At 41.3% G+C, this 21,518-nt stretch overlaps 2 protein-coding genes across 2 annotated transcripts in view; both read left to right on the top strand.

Annotated features, from left to right (window-relative positions):
- Positions 1-212: 212 nt before the first annotated feature.
- On the top strand, positions 213-2,231 carry cist1 (colon, intestine and stomach enriched 1). Its single transcript, XM_084675863.1, has 4 exons — positions 213-367; positions 785-1,171; positions 1,368-1,528; positions 1,894-2,231. The coding sequence occupies exons 1-4, from the start codon at positions 307-309 to the stop codon at positions 1,936-1,938; spliced, it is 654 nt and encodes a 217-aa protein (XP_084531989.1). The 5' UTR covers positions 213-306; the 3' UTR covers positions 1,939-2,231.
- A 372-nt stretch (positions 2,232-2,603) lies between these two features.
- Positions 2,604-21,518, top strand: part of pde4cb (phosphodiesterase 4C, cAMP-specific b) — a 54,208-nt gene continuing 35,293 nt past the window's right edge. Inside the window, 3 exon segments of the mRNA XM_084675856.1 lie at positions 2,604-2,766; positions 4,913-4,973; positions 7,981-8,180. Coding sequence (XP_084531982.1) covers positions 4,953-4,973; positions 7,981-8,180 — 221 coding nt within the window. The 5' untranslated portion in view covers positions 2,604-2,766; positions 4,913-4,952.

Genomic DNA, 21,518 nt, shown 5'->3' with positions numbered 1-21,518 from the left:
ACATGGTGGTACTTGACATCATACAGAAAGTAAATTACCACAAACAAGCCTCACAATCAGGTTTTCCTTTCTTTTCTATGAGAATGTGTTTACTTTTGTTATTTCTACTGTTAGTTATAGCCAAGTTATAAGCAGGCCTTTTAATGGTTGAACAAATATTCCTGTTCAAACAGTGACTAACCAGGTCCATTTGATAGGGACCATTGAAAGGTGCACACCTACTTGGTCATTTAGCAATATCCTGCTCTCAAGGATGTAGTGTGTGTGTTGAGGAAATGACCACAAGTTTTTTACCTGTAACTCAACATGGCGGTAACAAGACACCTAACTATACTCTTATCCATATTAACATTAGCAGGCGCTGCTGGTAAGTAAACTTTTAATATATACGATGTACAGTTTTACACAAAGTTTTGTTAATTCTGCACAAAATATTAGAAGCAAATCTGTAAGCAGATAGGCTCAAGTCAAAACAGTCGGAATAATTTTACTATCTGCCTGTCTCAAAGAGAAAGAACTATTCAACATCAAAGCATGTGTTTTGCAACAAATAAAGCAAAAATGAGTGAGATTCCGATATGTTATCAGTAATGACCTAGTTAGACGTAATAAATATGAGTTGTGTTATATATTTTAAGAGTCATTAAAGCACTAAAATAAGACAGTACATTGGATGAAAGTGTTGCTAATTGAATACATGTGAATGTAACTCAATTGATGTTTGCTAACAATTGGCATTGTGAGTGAACAGAATGCTGACGATGGGTTTCTTATTTCCAAATAGATAAAGAAATCAATTCACCCCCAACCACCACTTCAAGTCTCACTACAACACCTGACAGTGCAACCCCCCAGAATACTCCCATGAAATCAACCACTTTAGATGAACCCAGATCATCTGTTATTACTGCAACGGCCAGCACCATGCCAAAAGATGTAACCTCAGCAATGCACAATGCGTCTACTACAGGGCTGGCCCGTATGACAAATGCATCCAGTACATTACAAGCAGATGACAGTACCAACATCACTACTAAACAGACAGTGACAGATTTGAAAACCACTGCGAGTGAGACTTTAAATACTACGACTCCCTACAATTTAACTAATCTAAATTCTGCAGAGACAGACATTACCATTACCACCGAAGGAAAGATAAGCACAACCACAGGTGGGTATGCAAACCAAGGATGTGTCATGGATTATGAAATCAATTAAAGATCTACACAATTATTTGTATGTTGTAATCTATGTTCAGTTCCATTCCATAATGCAATTCTTAGAAAGTCCATGAAATGTGTTCAGTTATTGATGTTGATGTTTAAACACATGGCCACCACCATTCCCCACTGCTTTTTTCCACATAGCTCTTCAAGCAAATGGAAAGAATGACTTATCAAGGAATCCAGGCCTTGTGGCGGTCCTCTGCATTTTCTGCATAGTTCTGGGGCTTCTGGTAGTGGTTGCCCTGACAAAGGTTATCAGTTCCAAAAGAAATACGTTTGAGAGGCTAGAGGATGTGCCAATGGTGAGATTTTTAATTTATTTACTAAGCACATGACCAAGTGTGTTTACAGCTGAATGTTTTTTTTTAATGTTTATTTTCAACTATGTTTATTTATGGTTGTGATTGAGTGGATGTAATCATAAATAGGGAACCAATCTCATAGCAGGACAAGCCTACATGACTGAAACATACATTCTTGAAGCAGTGATTATACACACTACTAATAATTGGTTCTTGAAATAATTTTCACATTCCCTAAATACATTCATTTAGTCTTGATATACTCACACGTAATGTCACTGGAAATTATGCTTTATATTAATGATTTCTCACCAGTGCCTTCCAACACAGGATTCTAACACATTTTGTATTTGTTTCCTCTTCAGGGCAAAATGAACGAAGAATCTCCATTTGCTCAATATTCAAAATAATTCCGGAGGAGTCTACTGTACCGTGTTTATACTGGGGTTTGATTATAAACCATATTTAATAAGCCATAAATAAAGTGTGTAGCCACGAAACGCCCACACCCTATTGATTATGCAGGTTGGTTATCAGAAGTTAAAAGTAAAAAATGCTTTTTTTCTCCTTAAACCTATATTTGCTAAAACTATTAAAATACGAGATTTTTATCAACAGAAAACCAATACTGAAATGCAGCAACCATTTCCACAATTATGCAAAAAATAATAATCTCAAAGCCTGAATAAAAGAACCACACCTGGTTCAGTAGACCAGGCAACCATTAAAAAGTGTCCTTGTTTATTGTCCCCGGTCTAAAAAACGCAAAGCTGCTACACAAAACGTAGCGTATGCTATCTTCAACTGACAATCAACGGAATTTGAAGACAACCCACAAGCCTACAGAAATGCATTTTTAGCAGCACCACGGTGTCTTTCAATATACTTTTCACATGTGGAAAAAGTTGTAGCCTACATTTGGCCTCCAGCTGCACTCCTCGCCACACAGAGTGAGTCTGTGTTGCATCTCCATTCGACTGAAAGCCGGTGTGTCCCGCTTTGTTGCACGCGTCCATTGTTTACATCTACTGACGTTTCCTGGCATGTGACTCGTGAACGTCATTTACAACTTACAGCGGCAACATACAGTTTGAAGTCTAAAAGTTAAAGCAATAAAATGTTGCTTGATAAATACAACGTCCTCCGTGGTAAAACAGTCATACGTATTGCTTTTTCATAATTGAACCAAGGAACGTTTCCAGCACTGAAAAATCAAGAACTGGACGAACTGAATTAAGGCAAGTAACTTTTTAAATACGCAGCGCAATACTCGTGTAGTTTATCTGATTGTTCAAACATTTGAAGACCCGAGTTTGTGAGTGTAGGCTATAGGCCTATCTTCAAAGATGAAGACAATTGATTTACACACTTTTTTATTGATTTAAACATATACAAGTTAGGCAAACTGTTATCAGTTACGATAATTGCTAGCCCAGTTGTGTTTGGCATGGACAGTAAAGGATACTTATCCAAACGATGCACTACATAGCAAACAAATGGCGAATTAAAACGTGTTTGATATGTTTATCTCAGTTTTTCCTGTGGCACAATTCTATGCCGAAGTATTCCATTTGCCTAAGATAGCCTAGTACAGGCATGTTGGAGTGTGTAGGCTACTAACGTTTGCTTGTGTCAGTGACTATTAAAGTTCAGTGTTTAGAGTAGAGTTCACGTCTGACCCGTCGGACCAAATTGCAGCTTTGAAGTCCAGCATGACCATTTAAATTAGGAATGCGTTTCCTGAACGTATTTATACATTCCCTTAGCCCTCCCCTCCTCCCTCTTTATCTTCACTTCTTCCTTCCCTTTTAACTTTCCTTCTCAATGTTGCACATACACACAAAATGAATAATCTTTCGGCTTTGTATCTAATTTAGAAATCAACTATGGCATTTATGGCTATAGATTCGGTTTCTGGTATGCCATGTGGTGTTCTGTGGTCCATGTGATGGTGGCTCCAAGGAGGTGACAAAAATTCTAGATTTTAGGTGATTTAAACCTTTTGTGATAAATTGGCACACATGGATTGTATAGACAATACATGTTTGCAATGCATTCATGGATGGGTAACCAGCAGAGTTTTATCATCGAAATCTATATAATAAATATAGTACTAAATGGGTCTCTTCCAACTCATGCCGTCCTTCTTGATTTGATTTCCAAATGAGTCCTCTAGATGGAGTTCTCTTGCTTCACATTTGTATGTACAAATAAAACTTTCAACTTGACAAATATTTGATAAACATTTTGCTCTTACTTTTACAGTTCATTGCATTTTGACTTGGTGAGTCAGATCAATTACATGGCAGAAAAAAAGTCTGCCCTATAATCATGGGACTTCCTTTTTATTATTACTTTTTTGTTGTCTTTTACGACAAGCTGGATGACTCATTTTGAAGGTGTTGCTGTTTTATCAATATAATTCACATATCTTTCTGTATTGCTATAGGCCTATGTGTCAGTAGCTGTAACTATGGCAACATATGTTTGTTCACATGAGTATCCCTTTACAAAGTTACCTTTACGGAGATAACATTAGTTAGCCAGCTTTAATTGTAAATTGGAGAATCAAAGTGTAGTCCAAGGTTGTTGTTTTAGCATGTCCCCAGAATTATCCAACAGTTAATTACTTTAAAAGTACTACCAGTCTTGTTCAGGTGTAAACAGCATCAGGCTAGGCTACAGTTCTTAATATGCGATCGTTCTGCCTGCAAGAAGACCTCTTATCGTCTTCCAAAGGTTGTGCAGGGCTGTACTGTAGGATTTTACATGCATGTCTTGTAGGCTTTGACGTACTAGTTTACGTCAATACATAGAAAACTTCAAAAGAGGCTCAAGTGTTACATTATTTTATGGCAACTGATTGGGCCATGCAGTGTTGTTGAAGAGTTTGGTTAATATTTAAGAGAATATTACTGCCTACATTTCCTACAATCTATGTTATAGATATATACTGTCCTTTAAGATATCAGGTCTTTTGATGCATTGATTTTATGCTTTAATTCATCGATTGGCTTTTTGGCAGACAACAATGAGGATCCATTGCTATGGGAACAAAAGCAAAAAGACAACCCACATTGACAATATGATATGTATTTATTTGTGCATTGAATACATATAGGCCCATAAAATTGTATCTTGTTGTAAAGGGCATTTTCTAGTCCATATTTGACCACATCCCATCTTTTAATATGAACTTGACTCACCATACATTTTAATCAAGAATATTCTGTGATGCTTCTGGAATAATTGTCAACTTAATGTTAAGACCAATAAACGTGATTATTGTTGAGAGGAAGGAGGAAAGTGATGTTGCAGATCTAGGATCATGTAAGAGAAATGTGATGACATGGCTTTTTACTCTTCTGTTTGCTTTCTCTGTAGAGCTGCGACCTTTTGAAGGAACCCACATGTTTTTGCATCAATGTCTCGCCAGTTGACAGAGGTAAATACCACCCAGCTCTGTGCTTTATCACTGACCTCCTTTCAGCCACACCCCCACCACCAAACCCCACCCCAACCCTCAACTCACACACACCAGCACCCCTGGAGGCTTCATCCCCTCAAGTGACACCTTTGTGATCTGATAATCTAGTGAAGGAGTTTTCTTTAGTGTATGTGCATTTGCGTCACTGTCTGAAATAAAAACCTCATGGGTTAATGCTTGACTAACTCTGTCAAAAGTATTTCTCAAGTGTGTGACAGGGATGGTTGTCGTTGGACTTGAATGTCTTTTGGTCGTAAAGTCATATCAGCAGTGCTCTGCATTCTCTGCTCCTGACGCACTTGTTGAAGATACACCTCCAGCATCCATTAATACATTTTCTGCGACAGAAAATTGTTCACCTTCTCTCTATATTGTATGTAGGTCGTCTTAAATTCAATTTGATCATGAATAATACATGAATGGGTTTTGGGTCTGTGGGTGTCATTCCCTAACACTAGTGCTTTACCTATTTGTGTCATATTGAGGAGTAGATGAGAGAAGATTTTTAATGGATTACCATATTCAATAATGGTGGATCCAAATGCATCCTTGATGATCCCACTATTGATGGCAGCTCTGTTTGTCATGTTTCCTGTGTCCTGTTATAGAATTAATTACTTTGATAATAGTATTCAGTCAGTCAGGCCCCTACTGATATTGCTGGGGGCTGAGGTAGAGCTATGATAGGCAACACACAGCCTTTCTTCATTACTCAATACCCACACATGAGTCATTTTAAGTGATAGTTTTGTAGTAGAGGGTTAAATCAATATGTATCCTCCTATTTAAAAGTCATTTTCAACCTTGATTTATCTGATGGAAAACTTCAACAAAAGAAATGCACTCAATATAAATAGCATTATTAAATATTTGATTAGCCCTTGATTGCAGGTGTGTGTTTGTGCGTGTGCATCTGTGTGTGTGTGTGTGTGTATGTGTAGATGTTAATATGTGTCTGTTTGTGTGTATGTGTCTGCATGTATGTAGATATTTAAACATGTGTGTCAACATGTAAACAGTTCAGGGCAGATGGTAGCACAGTCAGTCTTGTGAGCCACACTGTGGTAAGCTCCTCCCTACAGTCCTGCTTTAAGTCTCACTGCTGTCACAAAGCCACCCTGTACCCTGAGAACCAACTCGGTCTGCGTATCCATTAGAGCCAAACCGTTGCTCTGTACAAACAACAGACTGCACTCTCCGAGCATCTGCCTTCTGTAACCTTGTCTGGTCTTCCAGAACAACTGCGTTGCTTACGGTTACCGTTCAAATTGAAATGAGCAGTTAAACGGTGTCGTCGTGGTTAAAAGTCTAATGTGAAATTGTGTTGGTATTCAAAATCCCACTATTAATATTCGTAGTGCTTTTATACAGAGCTTTGAAATCCTATAAATTATTTGAATCATGTTGACATGTTGATTGGGAATAAGTACACTGATGTTGTTCTTGAGCAGGGTACCCAATTAAAGCTTTAATTATTACGAGAGCTGAAATCTCAATTACTTAATTAAACATGTCTGGTTCCCTATTCTGAAGGCACACTCAAGCCAGTCATCTTGTGTGTAGCCTCATTATTTCCCAGATAGTTTCTTGTTCCTCTCCTCCTCCATTTGGTCCCCTTCTTTCATTTAGTCTGTTTGTCTTTCTTCTGTCTCTTCATTCTCTCTTCCTCTTTCTTTCTTCTCTCTCAAAGTTCATTGGCCAAGCAACAGTGACACTGCAATCTGCCATTGTATTGATGTTCTTCCCCATTGTCCAAATTCATCCGTACTGTCCAATACTCTAGCTCAGTGGTTCTCAACCCTGTCCTCAGGGACCCCCTGTCCCGCATGTTTTATATGTTTCCCTGCTCCAACACACCTGATTCAAATAAAAGGGGCGTTATCTAGCTCTGCAGAAGACTGGTAACGAACATGCATTTGAATCAGGTGTGTTGGAGCAGGGAAACATCCAAACAAGCAGGACAGGGGGTCCCTGAGGACAGGGTTGAGAACCACTGCTCTAGATGGTAGACAACTCACCTGGCAGCGCTGAATAGATAAACCATCGACGAGCAAATAGTTGAGTCTAGTCAGTTCTCATGTATTTAGGCTATGAGGGTTTACAAGACCAGTCTGAACACACAGTCTGCTTGGTGTTTCTTAAGCAGCCTAATGTGAATCCCATCTGACATGATGGAATGGTGGATGGATGAGTGGCCAATGGACTTGTATGACTTGAACAGGTTTTGCTTCTCACTATCAGACACCTACTCTCTCCTACAGCGACTGTGCTATGGATGATACCCACCCATATATTTCAGGTTCTATTCCCAGTACGTCCCTTTGGATAAAAGTGTCTGATAAATGAATACATTATTATAATTGTGTAAATTGTATGGTATTTTTGTATAGTGTAGTATCTATGACTACAGGAGGTTCTTAAAAAAGAGAGAATTCTAGATTGCAAGAGAATATGTTCTGTAGAACCTAAAATTGACAAGATTAAAATCAGTCTGTGATAAATCAGATCATGCGATTGCAGTTCCCAGTTTGTGCTGAAGAAATCGGGGGAAATGCTGTGTTTTTAACTCTGCTTTCTCACTCTTATAATTGTGTTTCTGGAGTGCCACATGTATAGGGCCGGTGTTAGAGTTTAGAGTTGCACTTCTCTCACTTTCCAAATTGTCTAACACATTTGGGCCCTTGGAGACCTTGTTATCTGGACACATTTATCTGATTTATTGGTTTGTGCTGGGTGAAGAGACACATTGCCTTGCTTTTAAACTACTATATACTTGTGTCGTAAGTCAATTTGTTCTGGGAGAGATTTGTTTCCTTAGAACTGGGATTTGTTGAAAGCCTTAGATTTCTTGGTAAACATTATAGTTTTTTGTTTGTTGCTGAGGCTGAAGTAAAGCAGAGATGTACACAAAAGTCCACGCTCAATGTATAACATCTTTATCAGTCTGCCTCCTCCTCCTCCACAGAGACGACGGGAATCTCTCCCTACGGCCAACCTCAATTATGCAGTGCGTCGTCGCTTCTCAGGGCCCATGCTGCTGCCGCCGCTGTCTCGGCGCCACTCGGCCCACGAGCACCACCGTCGACCCTTGGTGGACCTGGAGGCCATCTACAGAAAGGCCCTGGCTTGTGCCAGCGACAGCCTGGACACCATCAGTGACAACGAGTGAGTGATCAGAGAGAAGGCTCTTCTCCTACTGAACTTGTTCAAGTGATTTGAGCCCTGCCAGTGTTTCCCCTCGCTTTACAGCTTGGTGGTGGCGGGGGGGATGACGACGACAGAAATGACGTTCAGTTGTGTAAATAAGATGAATAACATAAGGCCATTTCATTGGTTTATTAAAATAGCAAGCTATAGACCTGTTTTACAGGAAAGATAACCTTAAATAACGCTATATATAAAAATAAAAAAACAACAACAAAAAAGGGTGGGCGGGGGTGTCGTTGGGGGGGCGGGGCGCCCCCCTAATGTAATGGTAGGGGAAATACTGCGTGTCCTATTTTTCTTGCTTCTACCCTACGCTCACGTACAGTACACGCGCAACGCCGTATTTGATTTGTCTTGTCATGTCTGCGTTTGTGCAAATAGGTGTTGTTTTTCCACTTGTACCTCCCCCAGTTTCCCTACATGTTGTGTGCGGTACCTCCATAGCTTTTGAACTAGCTAAATCCTTGCATCCTCCTCTAAGCCTAGTCAGAATAAGAAAAGCCTGTCAAGATTGTTTCTCTCCCTCTCCATAAATCCATCTCTCTCTATCACTTTCTCTTTTTTTGTCTCTCTTTCTATCTCATTTCATTCTAGATACAGGTCATAGTACAAAGATAGATAATTGTGTATTGTTTCTGTGCACGTGATCACGTTTCCTTATCCCTTGGATCGGGATTCAACCTTTCCTTGACACAAAGTGAGTCCAGGGCTAAAGCCATGCTGAAAACCATTACTCACTGGTTGACTGTTGGTTACTTCCGGATGAAAAGATCTACTGTTAATTACTTTCTTCCAGCAGGAGATTATTGTAATTTTTTTTGGCATGACTCAACCTTTAATCAAAGGTTTTGACCAACACAGATTCTGACTCTGTGTTGCAGAATATTTAGGCAGACCTGCTAAATTGGTTGTCCTTCTCATACAAAGGCGAGGATAATGAAATATAAGCCTCAGGGATTTAATAATGGATGTGTGTATTTTTCTGCAGGTGTTATGGGTGTCTTGCTCTTATCAAATTAATGGTAATTGCTGCTCTGCTTAAGCAACAAGAAGAGGCAAGTGGCAGAAAGGTCAGGAGAGGAAGAGGAGGGGAAGTTCTTTTGTCTCTTTTTCTCCATTTTTGACTTTTTTTCTTCTCTGTCTCTCTCTTCACCTTGCTCTTTCGGCCCATACTCTGTCTCTTCTTCTCTCTCTTTTGCTCTTTCTCTCGATCCCTTGTAACCACTAATGTGCCTCAACTTTTCTTTCTCCTCTGTCCTTTGCTTCTCCCCACGCTCTCCTTCATTCTCGATTTCTTCCCCTCATCTCTGATAACAGACTATTATGTTTGCCAAGCCAGGAAAAGGGCACAGTGACATGAATTGTATGGAAGAGATCAATGACATGGAATGTGCTATCATTTAAACACAACAATTCTTATGGTTTTGAAGAATACAATTAGTGCAATTAACTCATGAAAACTAATAAATAGTTCAATTTGATGCATCTCTTTTAAGGTAAAGGATAGTTATGTAGAATGCTATATTGATAATGGTTCGAATTGGGTGTAGAACAACACTGTCTGTGAAAACATGAAAACTGTAGGCTAATTGAAAAAAATACCTTTTCAGAGTAATGGAAGGGCCTTTACTGACCTGCTATGTATTCACGTAGCAAAAAAAGATAAATAGGTTCGTGTTCCTAAAGGTCATAAAATAAAACCGATGACATGTGTTTAAATTAATTATTACTCAAATGAGTGGCTGTTTGATGACTAGGATTGTTGTGTTTGTGGGACAGCCATAACCAACAGAAATGCTTGTTTTGTTTCGTTGAATAAATTATTGCAGAGTTCCAGGGCAGCATTGCTCACCCGTTGATGTAATGCAACTTCACGTCAGTGGTCGTGCTCACTCACTCACTCACTCACTCACTCACTCACTCACTCACTCACTCACTCATACCTCGTGTCTGGAGTGGGTTTATAACGCGCTGAGATGAGCTCACACTAACTCTCTCTCTCTTTCTCTCTCTCTCTCTCTCTCTGTCTCTCTCACTCTCTGACGTCTGGAGCCGAGGAGTTTATCTGATAGCATATTGTTTTATCTATTGCTGACTGTGAAAACTCATAACCTTGTATTATTTCGTGAGAATGTATTAGAAAAATGAAAAAAGAAATGTTTAGGACGGTATTGTGCAAGGATATCTTATTGTATTTCTTTTGTTCTAAGCAATTCTTTCTCGCTCGATGAAGATTGAACATATATTTTTTTTATTTGTATGGTGCCTCTTCACTGAGCGCGCTCTCATTTCAGCACCACGGCGCAAGGACAGCGCAAAATGCCAGCGTGTACATTTTAGGAACGAGGTCACAGGGATTGAGAAGGCTCTCACTTGGTCAAGTCACAAGACGGGATGGAGTGCACAGCTTTGAGTCGAGATGGTGCGGGTTTAGCCAAACCACCGAAACATCTGTGGCGGCAACCAAGAACTCATATCCGAATCAAGCAGCGTTTTCACTCGGATACAGAACGGTACTTATGTCGCAACAGAACTCTGGAGAAGCTGCGTCCTGGCCTCAAAAAGCCGCGAATGTCCTGGCCAACCTCGTTGAAACGGTAATCCCCATTAACCTTCGTGTTTATGTGAATGTTTAATCACATCCTTTAGTATTACCTTATACCAAGCCTGAATCCCAAGGCTAATGTTGAAGCAGTAGTCCACTGGAGAAATCTAAAGCGACTAGTCTCAATTAAAAAGTCAACTCATCCCTATAACTTGTTAAATGGAGAATCAACAGGCTGTGATTACTCTTTATTATGTAGAGGCGGGCTCTCTGTGTTGATTTCTGCCCTGCTCTACGTCTTTTAGACAATGTGTATGGGTCTAGTGTTCATTGATGGCAATTCAGACGCATAATACCCAGCACTGCACACGGTCAGCCTACTTTGCAGTAGACAAATCAGAGTTAATTATGCTTTTGTGACAATGTTAGATCTTGATGGAACATCTTGATCCTCCAAATCCGTTCTTATTTGCTGTAGTTTTCAAAATGAAATCTGACAAAGGGATTGAACTTTTCACCCATTTCTCCTGATATTGATATAAAGGAGTACATTACATTACATTACACTCTCACAGCATCAGTCAGATTTGATATTTTCCACCTATTCACTGTCAAAGAACACTTCTGGTGGCTACAAAAGAGCCATCTACTGTATGATCAATTTTGCAACCCTATATGACTATATTTAACCCCATCTGACCCAAGCAGCACCTAACCCTTGTTAGCAATGTCTCAGTTTAGCATAACAAAAAAAATCATAATTTCACATCTCATTACACCTAAAAAATATCCTTTAACAGTTGGTGCTGAAAGCCCGCCATGAAAGCCGTCCGTGTTGATTGTTTGGCACGGTAGATAGAAAGGCATTGGACATGCAGTGGAGCTGCTTGAGGTAGGAGTGAAGATGTGAGTCACCCACCACCACCACCACAGCATCCTGCCTTTTAAACACGTATGCCTTTCACTTGCATGTGATGAATACACCATTATCTATTGTCTTGTGACACTTTTCCACTTCGGGTGACACGGTTCGCTTTCTCAAGGTGTAGAGGTGAATTTAAAGGCATGATAACTCTGTTTGCTGAATGCTAAATGCTGAGCCTTATGGCTGATTGTAGTCATTGGCCCTGACTTTTCTGGCAAAAAGAATGAGAGCCAGCAAAATAAGGCCTGTGATGCCCCTGCATAGCAAGAAAAACTCTATTCATATACAGGACATACAATGAAAATACTGTTAAGAACACATCATGAGTCATTCTCACAGTCTCTGCTAAATATTTCCGGAACACATTCTCTCTGCTAGTTTTGTTTCGATAAGAGGAGCCAGTTGACAATGCACATCTGTGGGAGCCAGGGCAGATAGCGTACAGTCCAAACAATATAAATCCACCCTGTTCCCTATGGTTATCCCCGCTTCTGCCCCAATGTCTGTCTACCCCTCCATTGACACGATGGACAGATGTAAAGGTATAACAGTTTTAATTGGGAACAGTCACTGCGGGTGAACCTGAACACAGGCGGTGGATCATTTCAGACTCGGACTTCTCGTGAATCTTCAGATGCTGCCAACTGTGTGTGTTTGTGTGAGACGGGAAGAGGTAATCAATTGGATGTCTGAGAGGACATCCACGCGTCTTCCGTGGTTGCTGGTGCACTTCAAAACGCTGTCCTCTCTTTTGAAACACTTCTAACACTGGCATGGCAAAGGATTAGGTGAGGCTGACGTTGCTATGGAACCCATCTGTTTTCAAGGGATAATGGTCTAAAGGTCTGTGTGTGTGCTGGGTTATCGGGGGAACTGAAACCTTGTGCCAGGCTTTAAATCTGAGCGTTTATCAAGCCAGTCTGTTAACATTAAGGAGCTTACAATGTCAGGATTTGTAGTGATCACTTGAAAGTTTAGTAAAAGATGTCAAATGTGTGATATGATTGGGTCATTAAAAGATGTTTCCATTGTGGGCTGGTGCCTACTGATATGCTCCATGGACACCCCAGCCTGTGCGTTTCTCTGACATTTTCTTTCATGTAAGGGTTTATGCATTCTCAGGCAGATGGCTTTCTCAACCATACTGTCAAACACAAAAGCTGACTAATGGGTACCTAAAGGCTAAAACAATTTGTTTCCTTGTCTGCAAGGCATGTCCTGCCAGGTACACAGGGGCACAGGGTGTTCTAGTGCCATAATGGGAGTCAGCAGGGGCATATGGAAAATACTTCTTCTGGCACGAGTAGATGAGCAGGGCAGTCGTGACATTTTCATCGGGCACATGGGATCACTGGAAGCTGGGGCCTTTGTGGGTAATATAGATGATTGTCAAATGACGAGGAAGATAGGTACTCTATCAAAGAGCAAAGTTGCAAAGGGATACCTGTTACATTTAGCTCGAACTTCTTGATAATTGTCGAACGTTCTCACCTCACCATTCTCACATGGCCTGTTTTGCTTTTTCAGTTACTTGGAAACATGGTTTTGCATTCTTTGTGTGGAGCAATAAATTCACATTGTGCTTTGGGCATACATGATATGTTGTGGACATGGAATTGTATTAATCAATCCTGATTGCCTCCTGTTTCCTGCGTGGCTTGTGATTTAGCACCACAGCCACGCTGGAAATGTGTCCAGCTTCGTGCTTTATATTTATTTATATTTGAGTAATGGGAAGATGGTCTGTGGCTTTATGGCAATTTGCAAGCAAAGTTGCATCCAGTGTCAAATTAATTCTGGCGAGTGTGAATCATGTCACACGTGTTTATATATTCTTGTTTGTTCTTGTTGCTTTATGATTTTACTGTTTACTAGAACCTCGGTATGCAAAACTACCTTTAAGAAAAACGGCAGAACTTTCCAAAACTGTGGTCCAAAACACATTCACATAAACACAGAACAGGAATTTGACAGTTGAAAATGATAAAAAATTAAAAATGATAACCATCAATATAACTTTGATTAATTTTGTAGTTGTAAGCAATACTTTTTTTCTCTACATTCTAGTGAAAGAGCATTCATTTGTAAAACTCTTTATTTACTGCTCTGTGTGTCACAGCTTCACACTTGCATTCCAAACCACTTTTATATCCATAAACAACAAGATAATGATACTTAATGACTCGCTGAATGCCTCCAATCATCCCAACCATGAGTATGAGATGCATGAGAAGTGGGTATGGGGGCTGTTATCAGCCAGAACTATGTCTGCCACATGACCAGCCTGCCTGTTAGCTCTAAGGTGAACTATAGATGCCATTAGTCTATGGGGACCATTTGGAATTCTGGATAGCACAATGGTGGGTCTTTGATTCTGCGAAATAGATACAGAGGTGTATTTGTTTATTTTTCAATGGTAGATAGTGCACTACTGTAGACCATAATGGCCTTTAAAAAAAAAAAAATCTAACCGAAACATGTCCTGAATTTTGATGCGCATCTTTTTTAAATCATACATTACTTTAGAAAGACTGGAGGGCAACATACTGCATATTCTTCAAACGCAATTACGCCAATTCACTTTCAACAGTGAGATCAAGAGAGCACTCTTGAGATTCAAATACATTATTTTGTGAAAGACACCCAGACCAATCCTCTCAAGACCCAGACTCAAGACCAAAATGTTTGAACACAAAAAAACAGGACACAGAAGGAGACAAAAAAAACAAGAGCATCCAGTGTTTACCCAATATAAGCTGGAGCAAAATTAAAGATTTCAAAAGAATTGTACAGCTCTGTAGCCTTCAGTGTTATAGAATAATACATAGGCAAGCTGTGACCCTTTTCAGCAAAATACCTTGACATCCAGACCTAGATCAAAACTTTGATATCAAGATTATGTAGACTGACTTTTTTGGCTGAAGAATTGACCCTGCAAATCTCAAGTCTCAACAAGCACAAGTACATGCCAGTAGACACTTAAAAAAAAAAATCTAATTGCATCCCTTTGACATCAGCTTGAGTTTTGTTTAATTCTCCTCTTTAAACAGTGTTGGAAACCAAGGCTGGTGAGAGACCTTGGATGACTAATATGTCGGTTCCATTTATTCATCACCCATTTCGAGCACAGCATGTGATGGTTGATTTTTCAGTCACTTTACAATCACCCGTATCCCCAGTCAAATGTATCTGGGTCGGATTGAGACACACACATACACACACGCATACATTCTGTATATATTCTGTATACACACACACTCACACAGTTTTTTCCAGCCATAAAACAAGCTCGACAGATGGAAAGGAAGAGCTAGTCGTGTGCATTAAAACATTTATAATCTGGCCCTCATGCCATTAGCTCGTGTGCCCAAATCAGGATTCCTCACTTACTTTCTTCTTTAATCTCGCGTATCACTGCGTTGAAATGGTCCCTGGTGTTGATTACTTTAGCACTTACTGACAGCTAGACTTTACCCAGGTGGTTGCAACACGCTGGGAGTGGGTGAGATAAGCTTTGAGTAGTTGGAAATGAGTTATAGAAAAACATGCTGTAAATAAAATTGTATGCAAATAAATAAAAAGCTACGACAGTCATAAACTTGTAAACCCTTATTCACATCCCTAACGAGGGACAACGGGGTCCAAGCCTATAGCTGTTGAGCTCAAAAGTAAAAGACAGAAAATAACAGATTCTTTCATTGCATTGGAGCTTGCGTTTGTTATCTATTGATGGCAATACTGCAGTCTTTCAGTCTGGCCCTAGGTCTTCATTCAGAAACCAGGCTCACGACTTTTACCTTAAAGGTGAAACAGCAAGTAACTTCCTTGGGAGAAAGGAGTGTTAAAGCAGAACACACACAGCTACAACCGTCACAATCTATCGACCCGGCATTGATACTGATTACTAGCCCGATTCCCTAACCGCTCAGCCACCTGACTCAATTTTGGCCCTAAGTTTCAAAATACTAAATGGTTTGTACGTTCTACTGCTTTCCAATCAGAAACCAAAAAAAAAAAAGCGGCAGACCTCATGCAGCTGGGGGAGACGGCTTGGCAACTTAATGACGAATTCAACCACACTTATAGTGACTCTAATTGTATAAATACACAATTGTCACTCCCTTTCAATGTCTCTGTGCACCAGCACTGTAATAGAATGAATGTCTGCCCTTCTTGATCTTTTATACTTTAAAAGCCCGACTTCTTTTATTTAAATTATTGCATGTTGCCAGGTTAGATCATTTAGAAGGTTGCCTCAGTCATTGCAGGGACCATCTCCTAGTTTAAATTGAAGTAGGAGCAGATGTCATTTCCATAGCTCTAGCATGTGTAAATTAACGCTAACTCCAGTCATCTTTGGGAATTAAACCCCCTCCCTGCTATGTTTTCACACCCCATTCCTGACATACTGGGAAGGCGCGGTGGTGCTACTTCTTCCATGAAAACATGTTAAAATATAGTTTCTGACTACTTGTCAGACTACGTCCATTTCTCAGAACTTTTTATGTATTTTATTTTTTACATTCGGTTTGGCAGAGCCAGTGTTTGACCTTGATAGCATTCCGTCACAATCATGCACAAAATATGTCCAGCCTAACAAGTAATGCTGAACACTTGGAAACTGTTTTGTTTGTGTGTGTGTTCCTTTGCCTAGGGTTCAGTGCTCAAGTGGCTAATGTTTGGTTGATGGTTAAGGAAAATGTTTGTGTTAATGATAATATTTCAGGACCTATTTAACTGTTCTGAAAAGTTCTTCTCCTTGCTGGTATGCTTGTAAATATTTTTTATCCTCCTGAGCTAAGCCTCAGACAATCACTCTGCATCAGGGGACGTCTAAGTAATCAAGGCTATGGCCTGGAAATTATTGATCATCAGTCTTCTTGCCTTTGGCTTTGTTTGTATCAAGTTAATCCCAGCCACGCACTATGGTTTGTTCACCAAAAACAAAGATGGAGCCTTGTCTTTGTGAGCCAATGAAAGAAGTTACACACACTTCGAAGGACACCACCAAGCCTAGCAATCTGTGTTGCGGTAAAGTACACAGAATGCCACCAACAGAATTCTTGCTGGTATACTTCAATGATTATTGTTGATTTTCCTTTTTGACTTCAATCTCAAGGGAAACGTCTTGTTAGAATAGACAGCTGTTGGGCTTTGTTTTGAAATAGGAATACTTGTCTTCTTTAATGACAATAATCAGACCAGTCAAGCAGTTGCAAAAGTTTCAAGAAAGTGACAATTACGCGGGCAATAGTCGCTGGAAATTGCGTTCCTAATACTTTTGCTTGTAAAGTACCCCATGTTATGTGATGACACCAGGTGCTGTTATTACCTAAGAGGCTGTAAGTGACAGAGTTCTGTCTAAGGACCGTGCTACGACATCTGCTACACACATTACCGTGCCGTGCACAGTCCAGGCACTGAACGTGTTTGCTATGCCTGGGTTACTCATAGGTTGTTTGTCTATGCCCTAAAATGGAGGCAATTAGTCACACAATGCCATTATAGCATACAAGGCATACTTTATAGTGTTCTTGTTGCAGATCCAGGTGAAGGGAAGGTCACTATCATCTGCGATAGTCACCGTGTTGCCATCCGTTCCCTTGGTGATTTACAGAAAGATGATTTGATTCTGCGTTGGGAAACGCTCTAAAGTTGCTCTCTGTGACCATCAGTGAAAATCCAATCAGCGAGTGACAAATGTACAAACAATGAAGGTAAACCCCCCCCCCTGTATACTCTTAAACAAAGGTCCTTACATTCCTTCAAGGGTTAACCCTAATCCTTAAACAGCGAGTATAGCTCACTGGGATAAGACGGGCTGCTTTAGAACGCAAGGTCGTAGGATCGAATCCAGCTGCAGTCATCAAGCATGTCGTGACACTGGATTATCTGTTTCCGGGGAGTCAGATGGCTGAGCGATGAGGGAGTCGGACTAGTAATCAGAAGGTTGTCGGACAAGGCACTTCACCCTACTTGCCTCGGGGGGAATGTCCCTGTACTTACTGTAAGTCGCTCTGGATAAGAGCGTCTGCTAAATGACTAAATGTAAATAATATGCATCCTTAGTTCTGCTTGGGTCAGTTCTGGGTACTTGAATGACTTGATAATGAGTTATGGATCTATGGATTTATTTAATATACTATACTAAGGGGTCAGATGGCAGAGTGGTTAGGGAACCGGGCTATTAATCAGAAGGTTGCCGGTTTGATTCCTGGCCATGCAGATATGATGTTGTGTCCTTGGGCAAGGCACTTCACCCTTATTGTCTTGGAGGAATGTCCCTTTACTTACTGTAAGTCGCTCTGGATAAGATCTTCTGCTAAATGACTAAATGTAAATGTACTATGCGTCTAATTTCCCTGGAGTACTGTTGGCTTCACTGACTCCTGATTTATACAACCATTCCTATGGTAGCTTTTACGAAGTCACTGGTTCTATCATACTCATCTCCGACAGGAGATGGCAAGCAGACCGTACTTGAAGGAACGACACCTCTGTGCCTTTGAAGGAGGGTCCTGCCCTCGTACTGTAGGCTTGGCTGTCCTGGAAGCCAAGCCTGGTGCTTTAGTATTTGGCTGTTCCGCCTGAGGTTCTGCTTCTGTCTAGCAGTACAAACTGCTTTGTCTCATGTCTCCAGATTAGTTTCATCCAAGGTGCAGCATTAATAATTAATTTAGTGTTTTGTGTGCGGTACTTCAACAGTGAAAGCAGTCATATTTTACACACTGTATTGAATCATGTATTGGGCTATTTGTTTTATTTCAACAATTCAATTACTTGAATCTATTTGAAAGCTACAATAGGTTCAGTCACACGCACAATGTTCAGACAAGTGTTCATGGTATACAGTAGGGCAACAGTAGGAACTAAATGCTGTCAGTCAGACGTATAAATAGTTGTAACTGACAAAGGCCCAGACCTCTGAATAAATGATGACTTGCTTATTTCCTATTTAAAAATAGTTTTTTGTCTACCTCAGTTCAATGTCAATGTTGACGCGGGACTGGCAGTTTCTTACTCCCTTGAAAAATAGACTTATTACAATGATAACATCATACAGCTTTGAAGAGAAGTGTTTTTCTCTCAACCTTGTGTCATCTAAAGCGGGTCACAAAGCCTTTCTCATAAAACCGTTTTTTTTTTTTTTTTACACACACAAATGTGTCAATGCAATAGACCTAGGAGAGAGGGAACATACTGCCTTTCACTGCTAGCTCGCTGTTGAGTACAACTATCATTATAGCAAAGTGTTACTTCCTCTTGAAAAATTGCATCAAAACAGGTTTGTGTTTGTAGCTTGTGTGAAAATAGAGTGGAGGTAACTAAATGAGTTGTTCCCTGGATATGAGGTGTGAGGTGCTACAATACAGTCTTGCAGGAATGTACACTAAGGTGATAATAATATAAGAACAGTTTGAATAAGTTCCAACAGATGGTCACTTAATTAAGAATAATAACAGCCAGTTACCTATGTATAGACTTTATTACTCAAAACTAAAGAGAGATTATTTTCTATTTATCATAGAAAGACGACCACAAAAATAAACCACCTTGTTTAGCTAACCATGCCATTATAATGTATAGGAGTAAATGTCCAGTCTAGTTGATCTAAATATTAAGGCCTTAGAAGTTAGCTTTTTGTTGAAATCTGGTTTCTGTCCTATGATTCCTTCATACATACTGTGGTCCTGGACCACCAAGCTGTGTGTGTGTGTGTGTGTGTTATAAAGCCCTCTGCATGGCTGGGGAGTGCACCATCTGCTGGTTGGATTTGGCCAATGTTCACTCAGCAGCTGTGTTTTTATAAGTGAGCTCATTCCAGTCAAACTGGTCCCTTGATCCTCATGTCGTTGGATTAGATCGCGGCGGGGGGGCCGGGTAGGGGGGGATGCCGGGTAGGGGGCGGCGGGGGGGCCGGGTAGGGGGCGGCGGGGGGGCCGGGTAGGGGGGGGCGGGGGGGCGGGGCGGGGGGGCCGGGTAGGGGGGGGGCGGGGGGGCCGAGTAGGGGGGGGGCAGGGGGGCCGGATAGGGGGGGGCGGGGGGGGCGGGTAGGGGGGGTGGGGGGGGTTTGGCGGTTACTCATCGTTGTTATCAAGCTCTGTAGAAGCCAGATAACTCCCATTCATTAGAATCAGGTGTGTTGGGAGTAGGGGAACATCTCAAACACACAGGACAGTGGGCCCTGAGGACTCTAACCCTAGCCACTGATCTAAAGGCATGTCACGTGGATGGACTGGGGTGATACAGGTTCCTTCAGTGTTGTTTACGTCAGTTTCTGTGCCATCAGGATGCTAGCCTGACAGAGGGGGATGGATGTCCCAAGATAATGATCCCAATTGATTTGTATGAGAATGAGTGGTCGTTCCTCAGCCATCAGTCCAACATCCAAGCTTTCTCAAGTGTTTCAGTCAAATGGCCTTATTTGTATGTTTCCGCTGCTTTAGAGATGTACCGTAAGCATCAGAATAGAAGTCAATCAGTGCTGGACAAATGTCGTAAATGAATGACCTTTTTTCGTATTGACTTAACGTTAGAGCTGTACAGAGAAAGCAATAGTTGAGCAACCAGTCCTTTCTGTGACGCAGACAATGCTTTTAAACTTCAACTTCTAATTTGCGGGGGGCCCTTCCCGTAGGATTTAGCCAAATAGACCGTGCACAATGAGGGGCCCTATTCGGCCTCCCCAGTAATGTCCTGTTCCATAACACAGCATCACAGGCATGTGCTTGCACAGGGAGAGCAAAAAAAAAAAAAAAAAAAAAAAAAGAATTTTAAACGCTGGTTAATGTTTATACACTCATGACCTGAGAAAGGAAATTATTGTAAAATCACTTCCCCTTCTGACCTTAACCCCCCCCCCCCCTCCGCTCCCCTCCCCCTTCTTGAGACTTTCATGGTCTGTTCCAGTTTGCAGAGGAGTCTGAGTGGGCTACGTCTCCTGTGGCTTTAGTGAACCCCTCAATAACTCAGGCCGGCCATATTTAGGCAGGAGGGGGTGGGCACGGCTCAGTGCAATGTAAACAGAGCTTACCCCGGAGGGGAGGGTGTGTGCTCTGCTTGTGTCTGTCAAGAGAACCAGGAGATCTCTCTTGAGCAAGGTGAACGAGATTCCGACGGGGCAAAAGGGGAAAGTTTTTTTTCAAAACGCGGTGTGTTCCTTGACGGATGGACTTTGTCACCGCGTGTCTCTCCCTGAGCCTGACCCACATCAATCCCACCCAAAACGTAGCAATTCTTTGAGTCGGCCACCTATTGGGCTCTGCTGGCAGCTTGTTGAACTGGAATCCAGCGGGCGAAAGAGAAGGGGCCCTGTGGAGAAGAGCATCTGGGCTGCATTGGAAGCGAGCCACACTGGGGTAGAATGTCAGAATCTGGGGCCTCCATCGCCATGGGTACCAGGACTCAGCCCATCCAACTGAAGTCGCTATCCACTGGAGGCTCACCCTGTGGCTCCCCCAAGACGTCCCCCAGGGACTCCCCTCGTAACTCGCCCCGAAACAACTCGCCGGTTCTCTTCCGCAAGATGCTGGTGAACCGCAGCATCGCCCTGCAGAGGCGATTCACTTTGGCTCACACACCCAGGTAACAAAGGAACTACGGTGCATGTGCTACAGTGCGTTCTCTCAAAGAGAAAGTCTCACTTTTACAAATGTACTCGTGCAGAAATATTTGATAGAACAAGGGTTGCCAGTGCTTTGACAGAGACACTGCAGTGTACAAAGCCCGTCTATAATTGGTTTCATTGCTCCTTTATTGCAATTGCAAGATGACTGCTAGTTACCCTGCATATCTGTGTTTGTATATTACTGTTAGAGCCTGTTCA

The sequence above is a fragment of the Hypomesus nipponensis genome, chromosome 16 (genome assembly GCF_054491055.1).
Source record: "Hypomesus nipponensis isolate SF chromosome 16, ASM5449105v1, whole genome shotgun sequence".
NCBI classification, from domain to species: domain Eukaryota; kingdom Metazoa; phylum Chordata; class Actinopteri; order Osmeriformes; family Osmeridae; genus Hypomesus; species Hypomesus nipponensis.
This window is presented reverse-complemented; position numbering and strand designations above follow the sequence as displayed.